The following is a 19489-nucleotide window of genomic DNA, read 5'->3' on the forward strand; positions in this document are numbered from 1 at the left end:
CTTTTGACCCCAAGTGCTTGGAAAAATCTGTCAAATTATTTCTACAATTTCTGCCTTTAGGTAAGTGTTTTTTATTTATTTCTTTGATGGGGGGGCTCCCTCATCTCCCCCTCCAACATTTCTCCAATGAAGATAAGGACATCCTAAGGCAGGCTTCCTCAACCTCAGCCCTCCAGATGTTTTGAGACTACAATTCCCATCATCCCTGACCACTGGTCCTGCTAGCTAGGGATCATGGGAGTTGTAGTCCCCCCCCCAAAAAAAAAACATCTGGAGGGCCGAGTTTGAGGAAGCCTGTCCTAAGGGAAAGCGGGATCAAATCAGAAACCAGGGCGGCTTCTGTAAATCAAGGAAGTTCTTGGGGGGGAAAGGGACACTTGGAGGGTCTGAAATAACATGAGAATGGGCCTAGGAATAGGGGAACTCCTGTCCATTTCGGCTTCCTCTCGCTTCCTCCTTTTTCTGCTTCTCCGACGTCCACATTTCCGCAACTTATATGAAACAGAAAGTTGCGCAAGGCTGGCCAATGAGGGATCCGGAAAGAGAAAGTAAAGAGAGAGGGGGCAAAGGTTGCTTGCTCGCCTGCTCGAGATGGTTTGCTAGAAGCGATGGCGGACGGCCGTCAGGGAATCCGGTGAGAGCCTTTTGCAAAAATCCCCCTCGTCGGGACCCGCTCCCCCCCCCTTCTCCGCTTCCCTTGAAAGCTGCCCGTCCTCCCCACCCTCTCCCTCCTCGCCATTCCTTTAAATTCATGCTGGAACGAAGTAAAGGGGAAAGAAAGTCCCCGTTGCCCACGTGTTGATTCTTTCTGCCAAGAAAGCTGCAAAGGGGGCTTTTTCTTTGCGCAGGAAAAAAGCTGCTTCCAGAGGCGCTTTTGCTGCGGGCGAACGGGAGAGGCGCGCAAAAGCGCGCAAGGCAACGCAGCCGCGGAAGGAAGGCGCCCCTCCTGTCTCTGCTCCCTAGGCTGTGCGCGCCGCGCCGCGCCCATGTCAGTGGAAGCGGCCCGCTTTCATCTCCACAGCTAGCGGGGCTTGAATTCGTTCCCAAGCCAAGCACCTCCCCAAAACAACAAAAACCACAGAAGCAAGAACAAATAGCTCCGGGAAATTAGCTTCTTTTCCTAGTGACATGGGAAGTTTCCTCATACGGCATGTGACCGGGGGTTCTCCACCCCTGATGAGGAGACATAGGGAAGTATGCTGACGCCATCTCGCTCTCCACAGGGTTTCAGGGTGGGCTCCTTGCCAGCCCTTCCTGGAGATGCTCAGCCACTGGAAGTGAGCTTGAGACACAGGGCAAGAGTCTTTCCTAGCCTTGCCTGGGGATACCGGGGATCGAACTGGGAACCTCTGACAAGCAGAGCATGCGTACGTCTGCAGAGATTCCCTTAACTCTGAGATACAGAACATGCCGACCTCCGGGTGTCAGACATGAGAACGTAAAAGCCCCACTGCAAACAGGATATTGCAAGTTGGAAAAGTTTCAGAAAAGAGGGGAGGGGATACAAAACTTAGTATCTTTTTGTATCCCCCCCCCAAAAAAATACAAAACTTAATATCTTTTTGTTTTGTATTTTTCTCTATAAACCTTAGTAACATTAAGTTTTTTTTAAAAAGGGAGGAGAGGAGGAAAAGTTTCAAAAAAGGGCAACCTAAATGATCAAAATGCAACTTTCTGCACAGGAAGGAGCAATTCCCCTGTGCAGAAAGGTTGCAGTGTTTGGGACTTTTTAGTTTAGAGAAAAAGTGATAAAGTTATAGATGTTTAGAAAGTTATGTACCACATGGAGAAAAGTTTTCCTACCCTTCTCATAACACCGGAATTCGTGGACATGAAATGTAGCTGATTGCTGGAAGATTCAGGGCAAATAAAAGAATGTACTTTGTCATTTGGCAATGGATAAACATTGGGACTCACTCCCAAAGTCTGTTGAAAGAGTTCTCAAGAACTCAGAAGCTTGTTCTCTACTTTATGACGATTCACTTACAATACTAATACTATGCCAATAAAGGTATTATTATATTGTGGCTTTAGGGCTTTTCAAATCAACTAAAACGGCAGCTCACAATTTCTTTTTTTTAAACAATCAGTTTGTTGCTGAAAAAATGGTCGTATGAAGCCAGGCTTGACTTTATATATTAAGTGTTAAGCACCTACTACTTCAGACCTTCATCTGACAGTGTTAAAATCACATCCACAACTGCACTCTCTAAGGGTTTTAAATTGACTGCATCTATTTCTCCTTTTGTACACTAAGCCACTCATTTATATTTGTTATTGTGCATTACACTCTTTTTTACTTTCTCCTGCTAGAGTACCAACTCAGACATACGGAACTGTTGGACAGACATCTGCTCAGTGGACGTTCGGTATGAAAAGCAAGACATTGCGGGCATTAATTATCCCTGTTAACCTTGGTAGCGTAACATTCAGATGTCACACTAAATCCTAGTTTACCAGGGGTTGCCAATGTGGCTGCAGGTGCTAGCATGCCCACTGGCACCACCTCTTGTGCCTGTGTAAGGTCTTGATAAATATCCATGATGCATGAGAAATTTGCCCTTCCTCCTCAGTTCTTGTTTGCATTGGCTCAGCATCACTACGTCCTCCCTACATTTGGTGACTGGTGCCCATGGCACTTCCTCAAATCCCAAAGGTACCCACTGGCCCCAAACCCTTGACCTATGACTTGTGTAATAAATACGAAATCCTATATTTAGGTTTCATTGTTCCGTACGATGTTTGAGGGATGACAACTTTCAACATCTTCCTTTTCCTTAACTTTGTTGTAGGTGCCGCCTTTCCAAGAGACATGGCTCAGATGCCAGGACCTTATACTCCTACGTATAACACAGGCAACATATCTGGCTATGAAGGCACAACCGCTGCAGGCAAGCACTTGTTGGTGTGGACCCTAGTTCCCTAAAGTGTATGCCAGGGGTAGGCAACCTAAGGCCCATGGCCCACAAGCAGCCCATGGGGGTCGTTTAACCGGCCCACGAGCCACCCCCAAACTGAGCCACCCACTTGGCGAGTCCCCGCCCGCTACGCTAAACCAGCGCAGCACAGGGACTTGCTTCCGTGGTGCTGGAAATAGCATCTGCGCATGGTCAGACCCCAATAATCACGTCTGCGCAGATGCAGACTCCGGAAATCGTTTTTCACAGGCGCAGACACCGGAAATCACAGCCATGCGTGCTCATGCGCACATGTGCTCTTGCCCACAGAAGGATCTCTGCTGGAGTGAACCAGCCCAGGCAAGGTAAACCTTGCCGCCCCCTGGTGTATTCTGTAATACCTTGCCGCCCCCTGGTGTATTCTGTAATAGTTTTTAAGGTGCTTCCCTTGTGCTTGATCCAGACACTGCAGTTAGTGCAGGATACTGCAGCATGATTTCTAACAGGAGTAAGGCCTTGTCAGCATCTCACACCTGCGCTCCAAGATCGGCACTGGTTGCTGATTCCCTACCTGGCCAAGTTCAACACCCACTGCATGAATGTTCTTTTCCGCTATTGTCAAGAAGAACTTTCTTTTAGCATGTTGCTCATGTGACCTGAGAACATTCTCAACTGCTTATCCTGCTGTTCTTACCCAAACCCCATTCCTTTACAGGAGGAAAACATTGCCTGCCTCCACCTAACTTGTTTCTTGGACATGGAGGTGGGCAACAGCCGCCCCAAAGAACGTGGAAGTAAGTGGATACTGTTATGCATTCTGTTGTGGACATCCTTCTCAGGGTCACATGACAGTGGTGTGGGTGGGGCCAGAGACAAAAATGGGCCAAGCAGGGCATGCAGATTTCACCTTTGTTCAATAGGCTACTTTCCACAGAAACACATCTCTCCGCAGCCTCCATTTTGAAATTCACGAGGTGTTTTCAGACTTCAAAGACAGATTCTAACCAGGCCTGGGGAGAGTTGTGAGGGCCAGAAAAAAGAGAGATAGTGTGCATATCTGGTTCTTGACCCTGAGGTCCCACCCCACCCCAGACAAAGAGGACCATGGGAAGGTTGGCGGTCAATTTTGCTTATCCCTCCTTTTGGTCCTTCCTACAGTGTTCCTGCCATTTCAGAAGATGAGGCCAAAGAAGCTTTTATCCAGTACGCTTCCAGCAAGTGCTGCTACAGCACAGACCCAGCCAAAGAGATGGTGTTTAATGACCTACAGTTATTCAATACCTACAGAGTAAGCAGTATATATTGGTAATAGTATAGCTATGCAGGAGCAGCTGGTATGGTGGAGGCATTGCCAATCCGACACACCTGCCCCAACCACACCACCACCTTGCCCAGTGCCATCCAGGTAAGCGGCAGTGACGCTGGTGTTGGGAAGGTGGTTCTGCGCTTCTTCCCAACTACAGCACACCAGCCACTGCCGCTGTCATTTATTTATTTTGATTACTATGTTTATATTCTTAATGGTTAGCTGCCTTGAGTGTGGAAGGTCCTTTCAAATAATCAACAAACAATAATTGGTATCATTCATTCCTAACCCCAGATCTTACTGTGCCGTCCGCAATGGCATAGCTAAGTGTATTTGTGAAAATTAGGGATACTTCATATAGGGCATTTACCTACCAATGCAAATTGATGGCAGTTCCCCTTTTGCCTAAATTATGAGGTGCCCACTTGGACTGTGGATGTAATAGGTGCTGTTGTGCAGCAGAAGGTTGTGTTTGTTTAAGGCACATAAAGGAAAAATAATAAAGAGAAAGAATTTTGCAAATTGAATTTTCCCTTTGGCCACTGCATGGGTCATGACTTCAACGAGAGTTGGGGGACCTGTTGTCCTCGAGGTGTTGATGGACTCCAGCTTCCATCCATCATAGTTGACCATCAGCTTTGTTGGCTGGAGCTGAATTGGAATTCAGAAACATCTGGAGGGCTGCAAGTTCCTCATCCCTGGCCTAACCTGTCTGAAAAGACAGAACTTTTACAAAGTTCACTAGGCATGGGATCAAGTCCTTTCTCCAGAGACATATCAGAGCTGGCAGGTGATTCTGAAGGATAACTCACATTTCTGGTTCTTCTTGGGATTGTTACCTTCATGAATGTTTCCGAACTTTTTAATCTAGTACCAACATCGCTGGATATCTTGCCTGTCTCAAAGCAATGCTTTTGCTAGCATGAACATTTCTATGCATGAACATTTCTATGCACTGTTCAAAATTGATACACATTTATGGATTTATTTTCATTAGCTTTTGCCATTTATTTTTTCAGTATCTGCAGTTCTTTTATATTAGCATGAAAACTTGTAGGTGGGGACATTCTGTTTTTTTAGTATCTATAACCATTTTGAATTAATGGATAAGAGATGCATTTTACTTGTACTGTTTTGTAGTTTTTTGGTGGTTGCTTTGTGTTGGCTCTAACCAGAGACATTTTAAGGTGTTGCTTCCCTATGTAATTTCCCTAAGCCAATTTTTAAAATCTGCTGACTATTTCTTAAGTGTTTAATTCTTGAAAGTTGTTTCTTAGTATAAACTGGAGACCTTCACTGAATCAAGATCCTCTGAATGGAAGACAGAACCTTATGGGGGTAAGTGCTGCTTTGCTACTCTACAATCCAGCCCCACTTAGGCCAGACTGAGCCATCCAAACCCTTCACAGTGTGGTGCCTCTCTTTTGACTTCTGCCGGCTGAGCTGGCCTCTTGCCAGTCACCAGTTGGGCAGGCAGGAGTCCCGTTGACATTATCCCAGTGGATACCCAGCAGAGGGCCTTGAAATGGGTTTCCAAGGGTGGGAATGGGGCTGAGCTGGCCTGGGATGCAATGGATCATGAGCTGGTCTAACAGCAGTCATCAGGTGACAATAGGCCAGCTTTTCCTGCCCCCACCCCCAATTCCATGGCCACTGAGCAGCTGAGGATGTTGTGAAGGCTCCGCCACTCCACAAAAGGCTGTGTCAGCAGGTGGTGGGAATTTGGGTAGCAACCTGAGAGGAATTTTACAGGAGCCAGCTTTTATTGCTTTCTCAATGCATTATGTAAAGGACTCGGTATAATAGTATTTAACAAGGCCTTCAACCCAAAAGGATAGATACGTTTAAAAAATATTTGTGTACCTTTGTTCTAAAACATCTGAAAGCATCAGATGGAACTGGGCTTTAGTATAGACCACCTTATCTCTCCATTTCTGTATGCCCTGAAAACAAGGTATGGTGGTACTTCGGAAGTTGAATGGAATCCGTTCTGGAAGTCCGTTCAACTTCTAAAACTTTCCGAAACTAAGGCGCGGCTTCCAATTGGCCTCAGGAAGCCACGGAAGTCACGTTATATGTTCGGGTTCCAAAGAACGTTCACAAACCGGAACACTCACTTCTGGTTTGTGGTGTTCAGGAGCCAAAACGTTCGACTCAACAAGGCGTTCAGGATCCAAGCTAAAGATGGATGCCGTTCACAGTTTTGGTAGAATTGGGAGAGTTCCTCAAAGACACCCATCCTGACTTTAAATGAAACATTGGTAAGATGAGACTGTACTGTATAAAGTGCAGAAGAAAATTATCTGTTTCTTCTGAGGTCATTGTCTTGGTATGGTATCAGAAGACGTCCTGAGATTGACGAAGGTCACAAACAAAGTCTGAGAGCAATTTAAAGTATGTTTCTGTACAATACAACATGAAATGAAGCAGTGATCAATTGTTGATCTTACAACTTGGATGCCTGTTTGCTCATAAGACGATATGTCCTTGGTTGCCTTGCAGCCCATAATTGATACTAGATATGTAGCACAGATTTTCTTAGTGAGATCAGGTAAACTAATAGGTCTATATTTCTAAGTAGATAAAAGAATTTAGGTCACTCTAGTTATTAACTGAAAAGTTGCGGAAACAAAAATGCGGTAAATTTATAATTGGTGTAATTTTAAAGAAGTAATTTTGTTTGTGTTTGTTAAGCGAAAGAGGTGGCGTTAAAATCAGGGCACCTTTGCAACACAGGCTCCTGGAAAATGATAGTTTGAAAATGGGAAGCTACGCTATTGATTTTGAAGCATAGTTTGCACTGTAATCCATACAAAGGTAAACCATGGGGAAGAACGGATGAGGACGTCACTCTCTTGTGAGGGGAGGAAGTACACTGCTTAGAGGTGACTGATTAAGCAGTAAATTAATTGTTAAAATGCTGGTGACAATCGTGATGATGAAAGCTGGCTCCCAATAGCAAACTATCATTTTGCTGTAGCGGCTAATATGCATGCTCTTATTTTGCTTGTATTGTGCATTGGAAAACATAAGCTTCTCTGAGGCCAAGCCAGATGGTAGTGTAAGTGCAGCTTTCTTACACCAGGTGGAGCAGTAGATTCCTACCTGCGTGGGACACCTCCTTTGCCTTGGGATATGAGAGCAGACTCTCCTGGCATGTTCCGAGAGAAAACCCAGAGAATCAGAGTGCCTCACACATCAGCATTAACGGTACAGAGCTAATGTATCAATGAAAATGGTGGTATACATAGGCCAGTGGTGTCCAGACTCCAGTCCAAAGTTGTCAAGCTTTTTTAAAGGATTTTACCCCAGGAAATAAACTGCCACAGGGGCCCCCAGGACGGACTTTGGACATGCCTGACATAGGCCCATGCATTTTGTCTGGCCAGAACCCTTCCCCTCCTCTTTGGCACAGTCCTGTGCCTTTTTTCTTCAAGGTAACTCCCATTGAACTCAGTGGGGCTTACTGCCAGGTAAGTGTACATGCCGGGTTGTAGCTTGAGGCCCTGATTTTGTGCTGTGTCTGTGAGGGAGGTCAGGAACTGCTTCCCCAACTCTCTAGCGGCCAGTAGCTTATACTGTTGTCCTTACTCTGTTGCTTATACTGTTGTCCTTAAGTACAAGGCAATTATGATCTCCGAGTTGTTCCTGTTGTGGGAGAGATTTATGAGAAGCAGCCAGTGACTGTGGGCTTGAGTCACGTAAGAGGGAAGCAGCACTTTGGAGTTTCTCAGGCAGCAGACTGAAGGAACTAAGTTCACGATCAGATTTATAATGGGATATAAGAGCAGAGAGAAGCGGCAGAGTAATGTTGTTGCAAATTGTACACAGGTTTACTGGTAAGAGTTTGTGCAGAAATGTATGTATAGGCATTTAGGTGGATCATTATGTGACCCGAGTAACTAGAGAGTTGCGTAATTTTGGAGGTAAAAGAGTTTTGTATTCAAATGAGATGACTGAAGGAAAGTCAAGCAAGAAAGGAAAGTCATACGATACATTTAAAGCATCACCATACTAATTTAAACGCTCATAGATTCCCTCAAAGAATTATGGGAGCTGTGGTTTGTTACAGGTGCTGAGCATTGTTAGGAGCTGCATGCTCCCTTCACAGAACTACAGTCGTACCTTGGAAGTCAAACAGAATCCATTCTGGAAGTCCGTTCAACTTCCAAAATGTTCAGAAACCAGAACACTCACTTCCGGGTTTGCGGTGTTTGGGAGCCGAAATGTCCAAGTACCAAAGCGTTCGGGATCCAAGGTACAACTGTACTATGTCCAGAGTTCTCCATGAAGAGGAAATTCTTATTAATTCGCTCTGGAAATGGTAGCTCTGGGAATGGAAGACATTGTGACCCCGTCCCAAGGTTTGTGCACTGGAAGAGCCTATGTTGGGTGTTCTCCATCTTGTTGGCTGTAACAGCTAGGTTCTACCTTAGCCCAATTTCTGCAAGCACAGAAATCATAAGGCTGTGGCTGAGATTGAAATTCCGAACCTTCTGACAGTAGAAGACCTGGGTGGGAATCTTCAAGGTCTAGTTGCAGTTCAGCACCCATAACAAACTCCGGTTCCTAGAATTCTTGGGGGGAGGGGAGCCATGGCTTTTTAAAGTGGCACCATAACACTTTGAATGTATGTTATGAATGTGGCCATAGTTTAATGTAAATCAAATGGAAGCTCACCAGATTCTCTTAACATTGCCTGCTCTCATTATGAGCAGGATAGTATTTCCAGACAACCCAGGTCCAAATAAAAGCTCCGTTTTAACGTTCTCCTTTCTTTGATTTTGAAGGCTTGCCCGACATGTGGATCAACTGGTAGACGTCACTGCAATAAATGCAATGGCAACAGCAAGGTAAGTAGTTGTGCTTAGTGTGTAGTTTTTGTTTTGTAGAAAGGTTAGAACACAGATGAGAAAATAAAAGGTGGAGGAGGAAGCAACATGTCTTTTGTTTAAACAGCTGATGGGATGTTGAATAGTAGAACAAAATTGGAACCCAAGAGATATAAACCAGAAAGCCAGTAAATATTTGATACAGCAATTGTAGTGGATGTCTGGGGTATACGTTTTCTATGCTGGTTTTTCTTCCATATTTGGAAGCTCAGAACAGAGAACAAAACGACTGACTACATAATCATGGATGTGAGAAATATTAATTAAAGTAAACATTGCAATACTACCCCAAATTGATAAAAGTCACGACTAAAACCCTTCCATCCATTTTTAATCTGTTAATTCAGAAAAAAGTTTATATTTTTATCTTTAAAAACCTACATTTTTACATGCTTCATGAAAATAGAAAGGGATGAAGTATGGTGGAATTGAATAGAGTATCAAAGGCATTGCTGAGAGCAGCCTGCTCCATGCCACTATTCACAGATTGATGGAACTGGGCAGCTTCTTTTGTCAAGAGGCAAGAAATCTCCAGCTTCATCTAGGCAGTGTTAAGAAAGCAGGAGGAGAAGGTCAACACCTCACACTTGGATGGAATCAGCCAGGTTGGGTCAATGAGACAGGGAAGTCCTCTGTCACAGAGGGAAGACCTTTGGATTTTTGACCAAGATAAAGTGGTCTTCAGGTTTGACCCTTCTCCTCATACTTCAGCACCACATTTCATGAGTTCCATGAAACAGATCAGATGGCAGCAGTTTGAGGTTCACAGGGCATTAAAAATACACTTGGTGGAGAGTGGAATCTGATTCACGGGGTGGGGGGTGGGGGGAGATAGTCCCCCTTGTTTCCCACAAGCAAGCCACCCAAGACTCTCTTGTCTTGAGAACCACCAAAAGCAGGTAGAATTGAGAAGGCTTGGATCTAGCCAACATTTCTGACAGGTCTGCAGTTACAGCTGACTCTGTGGCCCATTTGCCCATAGGGACACCTCTTCGCAACAATGTCCTCATTGGGCATATGTACCAAGGTGGTGCCTTGGGCCTCTCCATCTACATTCCCAGGGCGTTACAAGATGGACATCTTTGCTTTGGCAGATAGCACCTCAATGACTGATAGAGAAAGTAGTGAAGTGATTACTTGTTAAAGATGACCATGGAGATCTGTTTTTGCCCAACGAGTGTTTTGTTTGGACATACCCTGCTTATTTCTGGCTCTTTTGTCTAAACTTAAATCCCAACAGCAACAGTGTGGGAGATGTCATGGAAGAGGAGTCCGGTTTGTGGATGAAACATGTGACCTATGTATGGGAAGTGGACTTGAAAAGTGCGTGAGTCAATCTGCAAATATATGAAGAAGATGCTCATTTTTATTTTCACTGTGGGGTTAGAGTGTTGCACTATGTGTGACAATTGCACTCCTTCCTGGTCCCCTGATATGTGAGATACCATGGGCAATCTTATGGTGGAGCTTCAAGCTATAGGTTCAACAGAGACCAGGAAGTCTTTGCTTCAAATCTTGCCTTTGCTGTGAACTGAGGCTGTATACACACTATATACCTTTAAAGCACATTCTTTCCCTCAAAGAATTTTGGGCACTGTGGTTTCCTCCTCTCAGAATTAAAATTCCCAACAAACTACAGCACCCCATAATTCTTTGAGGAAAGTAATATGTTTTGAAAGTGTTTTATAGGTATCATGGGTGCTCAGCCTCATTCATTGGCTGCGGGATGAAAGAGACATCTGCAGTATGGGAATAATAAGACTTAGCTTACATTCAGAGGTGTGCAATTGTTTGAAATACTGCATGTGAAGGACTTTAAATACCCTAAGTTAATTTTTTTAAATTAAAAGTATAGGAAGTATTGTCCTAGATCTTTCTGTAACTGAATTGATTCAAATGTATTTTGCACTTGGGAAGGAATTTGTGCCCAAATGTAAAATAAAGGAAAAGGCGTTGCCAAAGGCAGCACCCTGGAATGAGGGCTATAGTGTAACGGTCCGAAAACTAGAAATATAAATGGAAGTCTCTTCTGTTTCATGATTTTTTTTTTGCATTCAGAGACGTGTGCTGTTGTTTTGCAAAATTTGAATTAGTGTGAAAAGTTAGACAGCCCTCAAGTGAATGGAGAAAAGATCCTGCAGGCCTTACCTTTCACCTCCCCATTGGTCCCAGGCACATGCAGGCAGTGAAGAATATCGTGATCTGTCCTTTTAATCTTTTAATCTTTATGAGTTCTTCTGTGTACATATAGTTGCTATGATGGTGCAGCAGCGTCCCTGAAGCTAAAGCTGGTCTGTGCCTAGTTGGGGGGGCGTATGGAAGCCTGTGGGAGTTCCATGGAGGAAAAATACATATGAGAGAAAGGCTTAGGGATATGTATGAAATAGAAGGATCCGAAGAAAGCAAATAAATCAGATTTCCAGCCCTTAACCCAAACTATGGGTCATGCCGCACTGCATGTCTCTGTGTGCCTGTGTTGGCTAAGTATATTCAAGAGAACAGAAATAGGGTTGCCATACCCTGGTTAGTATTGGCCAAACTAGGAAATGTTGCTAACTGAAAAAGAAGCTCTGCTTGTTATGCGTCCTGAGGCCCAGGAGATGGCACCATTTCCCAACAGAAAAATGAAACAAGACGCCAGCTCTAGAACTGAGAAACCTCTATTCCATTGGTTTTGCCGGATTATCCTTTCCCTTTTTGTGTGTGTGTTTCAGCCGGGCTCACAAAGTACCAAGCTTTATGTCAAGTAGTTTCATTACATTTTATCACACCTTGTGTTTTATTACATTTTATTTACAGTTGCAAGGAGTGTTCGGGTATGGGAAAAACAGTCTGCAACGATTGTGAAGGAAAAGGACAACTGCTGTCGTTCATTGAGCTGCAAGTTGAATGGCAAGTCATGTCAAAATAGACTGTGGTGGAAAGGGGAGGCCGCTTCTAACTACATGGAAAATTGGCTCTGCCTACCAGTATAGATGCTAGAAATGGTTACTCAATTGATCTCGAAAATATGGGCTTGAGGCCTCTTGTCATTTAGGTTAGCTGTATGGCCCAATCCGCATCGAAGGCTACCTTTGAGCACTGTGCCAGTTTTGTGACTTCATAAATTTATGGTCAGCGCCTGATGTGGTTCAGTTCCACCATGGGACTGCACTGTGTTTGATATATGTTGGAGATTGGGCCGGCTCTTTGACCCCACGTAAAAAGCTTACATAGCAGGGGGAGCCATTTTGAGAGCGTTTGGTTTGAGAAGGCCGTTGTGCTGTGTTGTCACTGCAACTCTCCTGCCTTTTGCCTTCATAGGAAGAACAACGTTTATGAATATGTGGCAGATGAAAGATCTGGATTTCCTATCGAACTCTTCAAAACGGTTACTGGAGAGACGTTGTTTGTTGATGACAGCCCTATGGTAATGAAATGCTTTCAGCAAAAGCAGTAATGCAAAGAGAGGCAGGACTTGAAAAGGAACCAACTTAAGTGTTGACAGTTAATTAATCGGTGGAGCATATTTCACCATATAATGTCCCCCAGACGCATAAATCTTTCCCCACCCCACTCCAACCTCTCTCTCACCCTGGGCCACAACACACACACAATCATAAAAGTAATTGTAGCCATACAAAAATACACAGGTACGAATGCGACATGTTTGTAAAGTCATCCAGAGCCTTTTAAAGATTTAGCGTGATAGAAAGGTTGCAGAGGCCTATGGCTGTAAACAGGTTTTCATTCATTCATAAAGTGATACTACAGTGGTACCTCAGGTTACATACACTTCAGATTACATACGCTTCAGGTTAGAGACTCCACTAACCAGAAATATTACCTCAGGTTAAGAACTTTGCTTCAGGATTAGAACAGAAATTGTGCTCCGGCTGCATGGCAGCAGCAGGAGGCCCCATTAGCTAAAGTGGTGCTTCAGGTTAAGAACAGTTTCAGGTTAAGAACGGACCTCCGGAACGAATTAAGTACTTAACCCGAGGTACCACTATAGTTCAATTGAATCTTTCAGGAAACCCACTGGCAGTGGCGGAACATAAGCCCTTTCTCCCCCTGCTCTCCGCTACCAGGTCAGGCCTGACCTGGCAGCGGAGGTGAAGCTGCTGAGGCCGGGCGCATCTCACTGCAACTGGGATGGGATGCTCTCCACCGCCAGGTCAGTAGTGAGCCCCCTCTCAAAATTGTCCCCTGGCACCCCCCACTCTATGCCTCTGCCTACTCGGTAGCTTACAGCCAAATCGTACAGTGTTCCTACTACTTTAGAACTAGCCATATGCCCATTTTTTGACAGATTTGTGTTCTAGCTCAGACATAACAAGTTAGATATATATATATCGTGGCTGCATCCTAGATCCTAAGAAACCCTTCTGACCAGGGCTTCCTGACCCCCAACCCCAACAGTGGCAGTCAGAAAATAGATTTAGACAGGAATGATGGTTTAAACGCAATCTTCCAAATAGCTTAATAATACATTTAATGGATTAAAAGAAGTTTTTCATACCCAGTGATTTGTTAAGACATGATTTGAAGATTTTGCATCTTCATGGTATTTCCAGAAAACATTCATATAGTTTGTGTGAGGCTGGGGTATACATTTTCTATAAAGCACCCTCATAGTTCCCAAACTATTGCAAACCTTGTGGACCTATCGCTCTGCACGAAGTCAGGGACAATTCCCCACTTTCTTCCCTGCTGGGGAGGATGTGGGTAGGGCAACCCAGGGGAGAACAATCTCTGTGCTCCTCCTTCCAGTCATAGAACTGGAGAAATTTTGGTGTTGGGTGACAGTGGCGCTTGGCCCACTTCAGTAGTGCATTTGTCAAATGGCAACACATTTTTCTGTGGAGGCCCACGCTGGGGCTTGTTTTAGCACTGGGCTGCCAGAGCGTTAGAAGTGCCAAAGTGGGAACCCAACCTCTCTCTGGCTCCCATTTCCATTAGATGTTTAAAACAGCATCACACCACATTCAACAGCCATGACTTTCCCCCAAGGAATCCTGGGAACTGTCTTTGGTTAAGGATGCTCAGAGTTGTTAGGGCTCCAGTTCCCAGAGTGGTTTACTAACCCCTCTTCCCAGGGAACTCTCTTGATAATTTTGTGTAAAAGAGAGAGGGCTGGACAGGGACATACTGGGCTGCCCAGAAACAGCCTGGCTTCATCATCTCATATTGGCAACAGTAGTTTTCTCTGCATTTTACTTACCTGTCCTCAGTGCAGGCAGGAGGTATGCAATTGCATTTTAGAGATCAGCTATGCTTCATGTCTACACAATGTGATAAAACAATGACTAGCCCAATCTTTCTCCTCGTTCAGGACTCCAGTTTTCTATTTGTATGTCTTTGGAATTTGTGTTTCCATAGGTATATCCAGTGATTAGTTTCCCTGATTTTGGCGTCAGTCAAGCCTCCAGCTATGCCGTTGAACAACACCAAGCTCAGTTTGCATCTACAAGGCGGATACTCAGGCAGGCAAGTGCTGTGAATATTAACTGAATCACCACTGAGGCGATGGCCTTGGTGCTGTGGTCCAAGAGAATTGCCTGTGCCCTTGCAAACATTCTAAGCTTTGTAGGCTTTTTCCATATTGTTTGGCCAAGTTCCTACATTGGCAGCACCCTAGGCGAAGGGATAGGTGGGTCAGAGAATAGGGATGGGGAACTTCTGGCTTTTCAGGTGTTGTTGCGCTCCAGCTTAAGTAAGCCTAGCAGGCATGCCCAGCGGTTTGGGACAAGAACGTCAGGAGGGTCCCAGATTCCCCATACCTGCCAGATAGGGCTGCAGCATGTCCGTATTCAGAATGTGCCTAACTCTTGCCATTCTTCTATGTATAAAAGAAAGCCATTCAGGTTTGAACTTTTCTGTGAACGATACACTGATGTTTAGACCCTAAAAGTATCTTCTTTGTGTTTTTACAGAGGCAAACAATTGAGCTGATACTTCTCACCAGGGTACAATATTTGTGGCATGGAAAACCTTACTCCTTCTATGTTTATGGCAAGGAACGCAAGGTGCATGCGGAGGATTATCCACAGAAGTGTTGCTGTACCATCCTGTGATTATTATGGGCTATTTCAACTGGTGTAAAAGAAGCACTGTTGGTTAAAACAGGTGGAATATTTGCAGTCCCCCCTCATCCCATTTTTATTTTATAAATGAAGTTTATTGACCCACTTTAAAAGAATTGTGGAAGATGCTTAAATAAATTGGACATAAAGGACTAAAGTTTGCCAAACTCCAGGATTACATATTAGAAGGAGAAAGAAGAGCAATCAGTGCAAGGATGTCTCGTGCACAACAAAACATTCCTGCCCCCCACCCAGCATGTCTCCTGAATATGTTCTTTTTTTAATGCTTTATTCATATTAAAAAGATATAACAAAGAAATATATTTAAAATCAAAATAGAAATACAAAAAGACAATCTCATTATTTGTTCACTGTACATTCTTGAGTTCCCTACGACTTCCCGCCACCCCATCATGCATTTACTTCTTATTTTATCTAGTGCACTATTAATCTCTATTTTCTTTTTAATCGTCAATAATATATTCTCTTATAAATATCCATTGTAACACAGAAGTCATTCAAATCCTGTCACATTTATACTAGTACAATAATCTTTAAGATTTTTTTTATACATGTCCCATTTCCAAATAAATGTTTGTTCAGTATTACCTCTCAATTTGTCTGTCATTTTTGCCAGTTCAGCAAACTCGATCAATTTACTTTGTCTCTACAATTTTGTTGGGATTTTCTCTCCTTTCCAATTGATTGCGATTAATATTCTTGCTTCTACAGTAGCATACAAGAATATTTCTCTCGCGATTTTTGGTATGTCTAGGCCAAGTATCCCTAATGGAAAAGCCTCTGGTTTTTTTATGAAGGATACTTTAATCATTTCTTAAAGCTCATCTTAGATTATGTTCAAAAACTCCTTAATTTTCTTGCATGTCCACCACATGTGTAACATTGACCCTAACGCTTCCCAAATATTTCAACATTTGCTTGAAATATTTTTATACATTTTAGGTAATTTTAGTGGTGTCAGGTACCATCGGAATTGCATCTTCATAAAATTTTCTTTTAGGGTGTAACATGCAGTGAATTTCATATTGACCTTCCATAACTTTTCCCAGGCGGTCATTGGGATGTTGTAGCCAAATCTTGGGCCCATTTGACCATAACAGATTTTTCCTCCTCCTCCTCCTTGACCTCCCTGTTAAGGAGGAGTCTATACATTTTGGAAAGTATTTTCGTTTTTGAGTTTACCAATTCTTTTTCCAGTCTGGATGGTCCCAGCCTGCCTAGAGGAGAAAAGGGGTTGGGCTTTGTTGGTGCCAGCAGCAGCAGCGCTTGAGCGGGCGCCATTTTAAGCAGCCCCTCTCCAGAGCCTGGGACTTAAAAGATATGCAATGAAGGCACCGGACGAACCTCCCTGGGGTCAGCAGTCCACAGATGGGGAGCCATTGCAGAAAGGCCCATTCTCATGTTGCCACCTTCTGGACCTCACGTGGAGCAAGCACGTGAAAAAGCGTCTCGGATCATGATTGCATCCAGCTTCAAGGGCCTTCTGGCATTTCCCTCTTTGTGAGAAGTGAAGTTACAGGAAACCAGGCAGAGGGACTGCCCTGTGGGACACCCTCTCATCAGATGTCAATGAGATGACAATATATAACCTTGTGAAGACATCTGAAGGCAGCCCTGTATAGGGAAGCTTAACGTTTGATGTTTTGTTGCGTTCTTTTACATTCTGTTGAAAGCCACCTAGAGTGGCTGGGGCAACCCAGCCAGATGAGTGGAGTACAAGAATTTTATTATTATTATTTTATTGCCCCAGTGAGCAATCTGGCAGCTGAATTGTGCACCAGCTGAAGTTTCCGAACAGACTTCAGAGGCAGCCCTACATATAAGACAGTCAGTCCCTCCACCATTTCCTCACTTGTTTTGCAGCTTGCTTGCTTGGTCAGCCACTCAGTGAGGGGGACCTCAGTTGGTCAGTCACTCTGCTGCTCATTTGAACATTTGATCATTCCACTGTCTGGCCAGTCACTCCATCACTTGGTTGGTCACCTTGTCAGTCCCTTGGTCAGTCTGCTGCTCACTTGGTCAGTCACTCTGCCATTTGCTACACACCACATGATTGCTTGCTCTGCTACTTGGTCACTTGTTCAGTTGCATAAATTCAATCAATCAATAATGCCAGGTTGAATAGGTAAAGGGTAAAGGGGACCATTAGGTCCAGTCGTGACCAACTCTGGGGTTGCGGTGCTCATCTCGCTTTACTGGCCGAGGGAGCCGGCGTACAGCTTCCGGGTCATGTGGCCAGCATGACTAGGCCGCTTCTGGTGAACCAGAGCAGCGCACGGAAACGCCATTTACCTTCCTGCCAGAGCGGTACCTATTTATCTACTTGCACTTTGACGTGCTTTCGAACTGCTAAGTTGGCAGGAGCAGGGACCGAGCACCAGGAGCTCACCCCGTCGTGGGGATTCGAACCGCCAACCTTCTGATCGGCAAGTCCTAGGCTCTGTGGTTTAACCCACAGCGCCACCCGCGTCGGCTGCCCTAAATGTTTGCCTCTAACTGCCTCCCCTGATGATGATAGTGCCAGGTGTGTTCTTCTGGGGAGAGCATCCACAGACTGGGGAACCTCTTAAAAGGCTTTTTTTCTCGTGTGGCTGCCCTCTATTTCTCCCTCGAGTGAGAGACTTAGTACTAGAATGGTACAGGCTGTTGGTGTTCTGCATGAGATGCCAGCAGTACTGGCAGTAGAGAATACAGTGTTATACACACTTCTCTGGGAGTGAGCTCACTGAACTGAGCAGGACTTTTATCTAACTGGACATATATAGGATTGCACCCTTAGCATCCTCCACACTAAAACCCTGGTATCCCGGGAAAGGTGGGAAGGTGTCACTGATTCAGCTGTTGGCCATCTGATATTGAAAGCTATGAGGGACCATACTGCACTTAAACATTCTGTAATGCTTAAAAGACTGTCAGATGATCTTAAGCATCCTAAAACTGGGCAGATAAGAGTTGGGGTCCCATTCAGTGCCGTCCTTGTTCTTGTACAGCTTTTGTCTTACTGCTTTTCAGTTCTACAGTGCCACCCTGTGGTCAAAATATAAAAATGTTTCTCTTTCTTTATCAGCAATACGTAGTAACTTTCCCACTGTTCTAAAAGAACCCAAAGCTGTCCTTTTGAATTCTAGGGTGAAAGGGGGTTGTTTGTTTGTGTTTCTGAAGTTTAGTTGAACTGGGTAAAAGCTGTTGACAATGGGGGCTGCCATACCACGAGCTACACATAAAATTTCCCACACCCCTCGCTGTCGTATATGAACACTTTTGCATAAGCATAAATATGTACATAGGCAGATGATTATAGGGCACTGAGCAGCCCATGGCTCCTGGCAGATAGACCCAGTGACTTCCTATCTGAAACACAAAAGCTCTGTTTCCATTGCAAGCAAGGAGAGCACCCTGGGGAAGGGGTCAAGACGCTGCACGGCTATTGTAGGTGGTCTTGGATCTCCCACTCTTCCCCACCCTCACATTTTATTTTATTTTCTGCCTACATGGCAGCTGGGCACACTGCAAATCACAGTGCCACGAGAACCTAGCTACAGTATCTTCCTTCTTCATTTGTAGAGGACCACAGACAGTGGATGGGGGCTAGGAAAGCCATCGTTCAGAGAAATCCCTGATAGTGAGAGCCAGAATTTTGTTCCTCCCACCTAAGTCAGCCTAAACACATAAATCAGCAGACGCAATTTTTAGGCAGTTGTGTGTCATGGGCTTGTAAACTCAAGTCTTTTATGTGCCCAGAGATGTCCCTGTTTGCAAGTCTGGCAAACTAAACTCTCTGTTGTTGGTTTTTCCTGCTGCGTCTCTATTAGAGAACAGGATTGTTGATTTTGAATAGTTAATTTGTGACACTGTAGCTTTATGAAACGCATTTAGTTGGTCAACCATGAAGCTTCCCTTGGATTCTGAACCATTAGATTTTGAACCATTAAACTCTTTGCTTTGATGGTACCACCTAGGTCACAGCATCACTCTGCCTGGGTCAGCTGACTCCCAGGGTCCTCCCCTGTCTTCTAGGCCCAGTAAAGCTCCACCTAACTTGTTGCTCGAAGACAGGAGTGCCTGGCGTGCTCTGGTCCATGGGGTCATGAAGAGTCGGACACGACTAAACGACTAAACAACAACAACAACTTGTTGCTCAGTCTGACCAACTTGTTCCTGGTGTGGAGACACTGCCCAAATCCCTGCTTGCTTCTGTGAACCTTGACCCCTGTCTGTGCCAAGCATTTACTTCTGGCCCTCTGATATTTGTTCACTATAGGTTCTGGCTCATGTGGACTGCCAGCCCGTTACCGCCAGCCTCAAAAC

At 44.6% G+C, this 19489-nt stretch overlaps 1 protein-coding gene across 1 annotated transcript; it reads left to right on the forward strand.

Annotated features, from left to right (window-relative positions):
* Nucleotides 1-389: 389 nt before the first annotated feature.
* Nucleotides 390-15768, forward strand: LOC114591800 (protein SSUH2 homolog). Its single transcript, XM_077925004.1, has 13 exons — nucleotides 390-634; nucleotides 2314-2369; nucleotides 2793-2891; nucleotides 3613-3691; nucleotides 4056-4185; nucleotides 5481-5541; nucleotides 7289-7413; nucleotides 8994-9056; nucleotides 10336-10418; nucleotides 11895-11991; nucleotides 12403-12504; nucleotides 14457-14564; nucleotides 15011-15768. Exons 1-13 carry the CDS (start codon nucleotides 609-611, stop codon nucleotides 15149-15151), a joined length of 1170 nt encoding a protein of 389 aa, XP_077781130.1. The 5' UTR covers nucleotides 390-608; the 3' UTR covers nucleotides 15152-15768.
* The last annotated feature ends 3721 nt before the right edge of the window (nucleotides 15769-19489 follow it).

The sequence above is a fragment of the Podarcis muralis genome, chromosome 2 (genome assembly GCF_964188315.1).
Source record: "Podarcis muralis chromosome 2, rPodMur119.hap1.1, whole genome shotgun sequence".
Lineage (NCBI taxonomy): Eukaryota > Metazoa > Chordata > Lepidosauria > Squamata > Lacertidae > Podarcis > Podarcis muralis.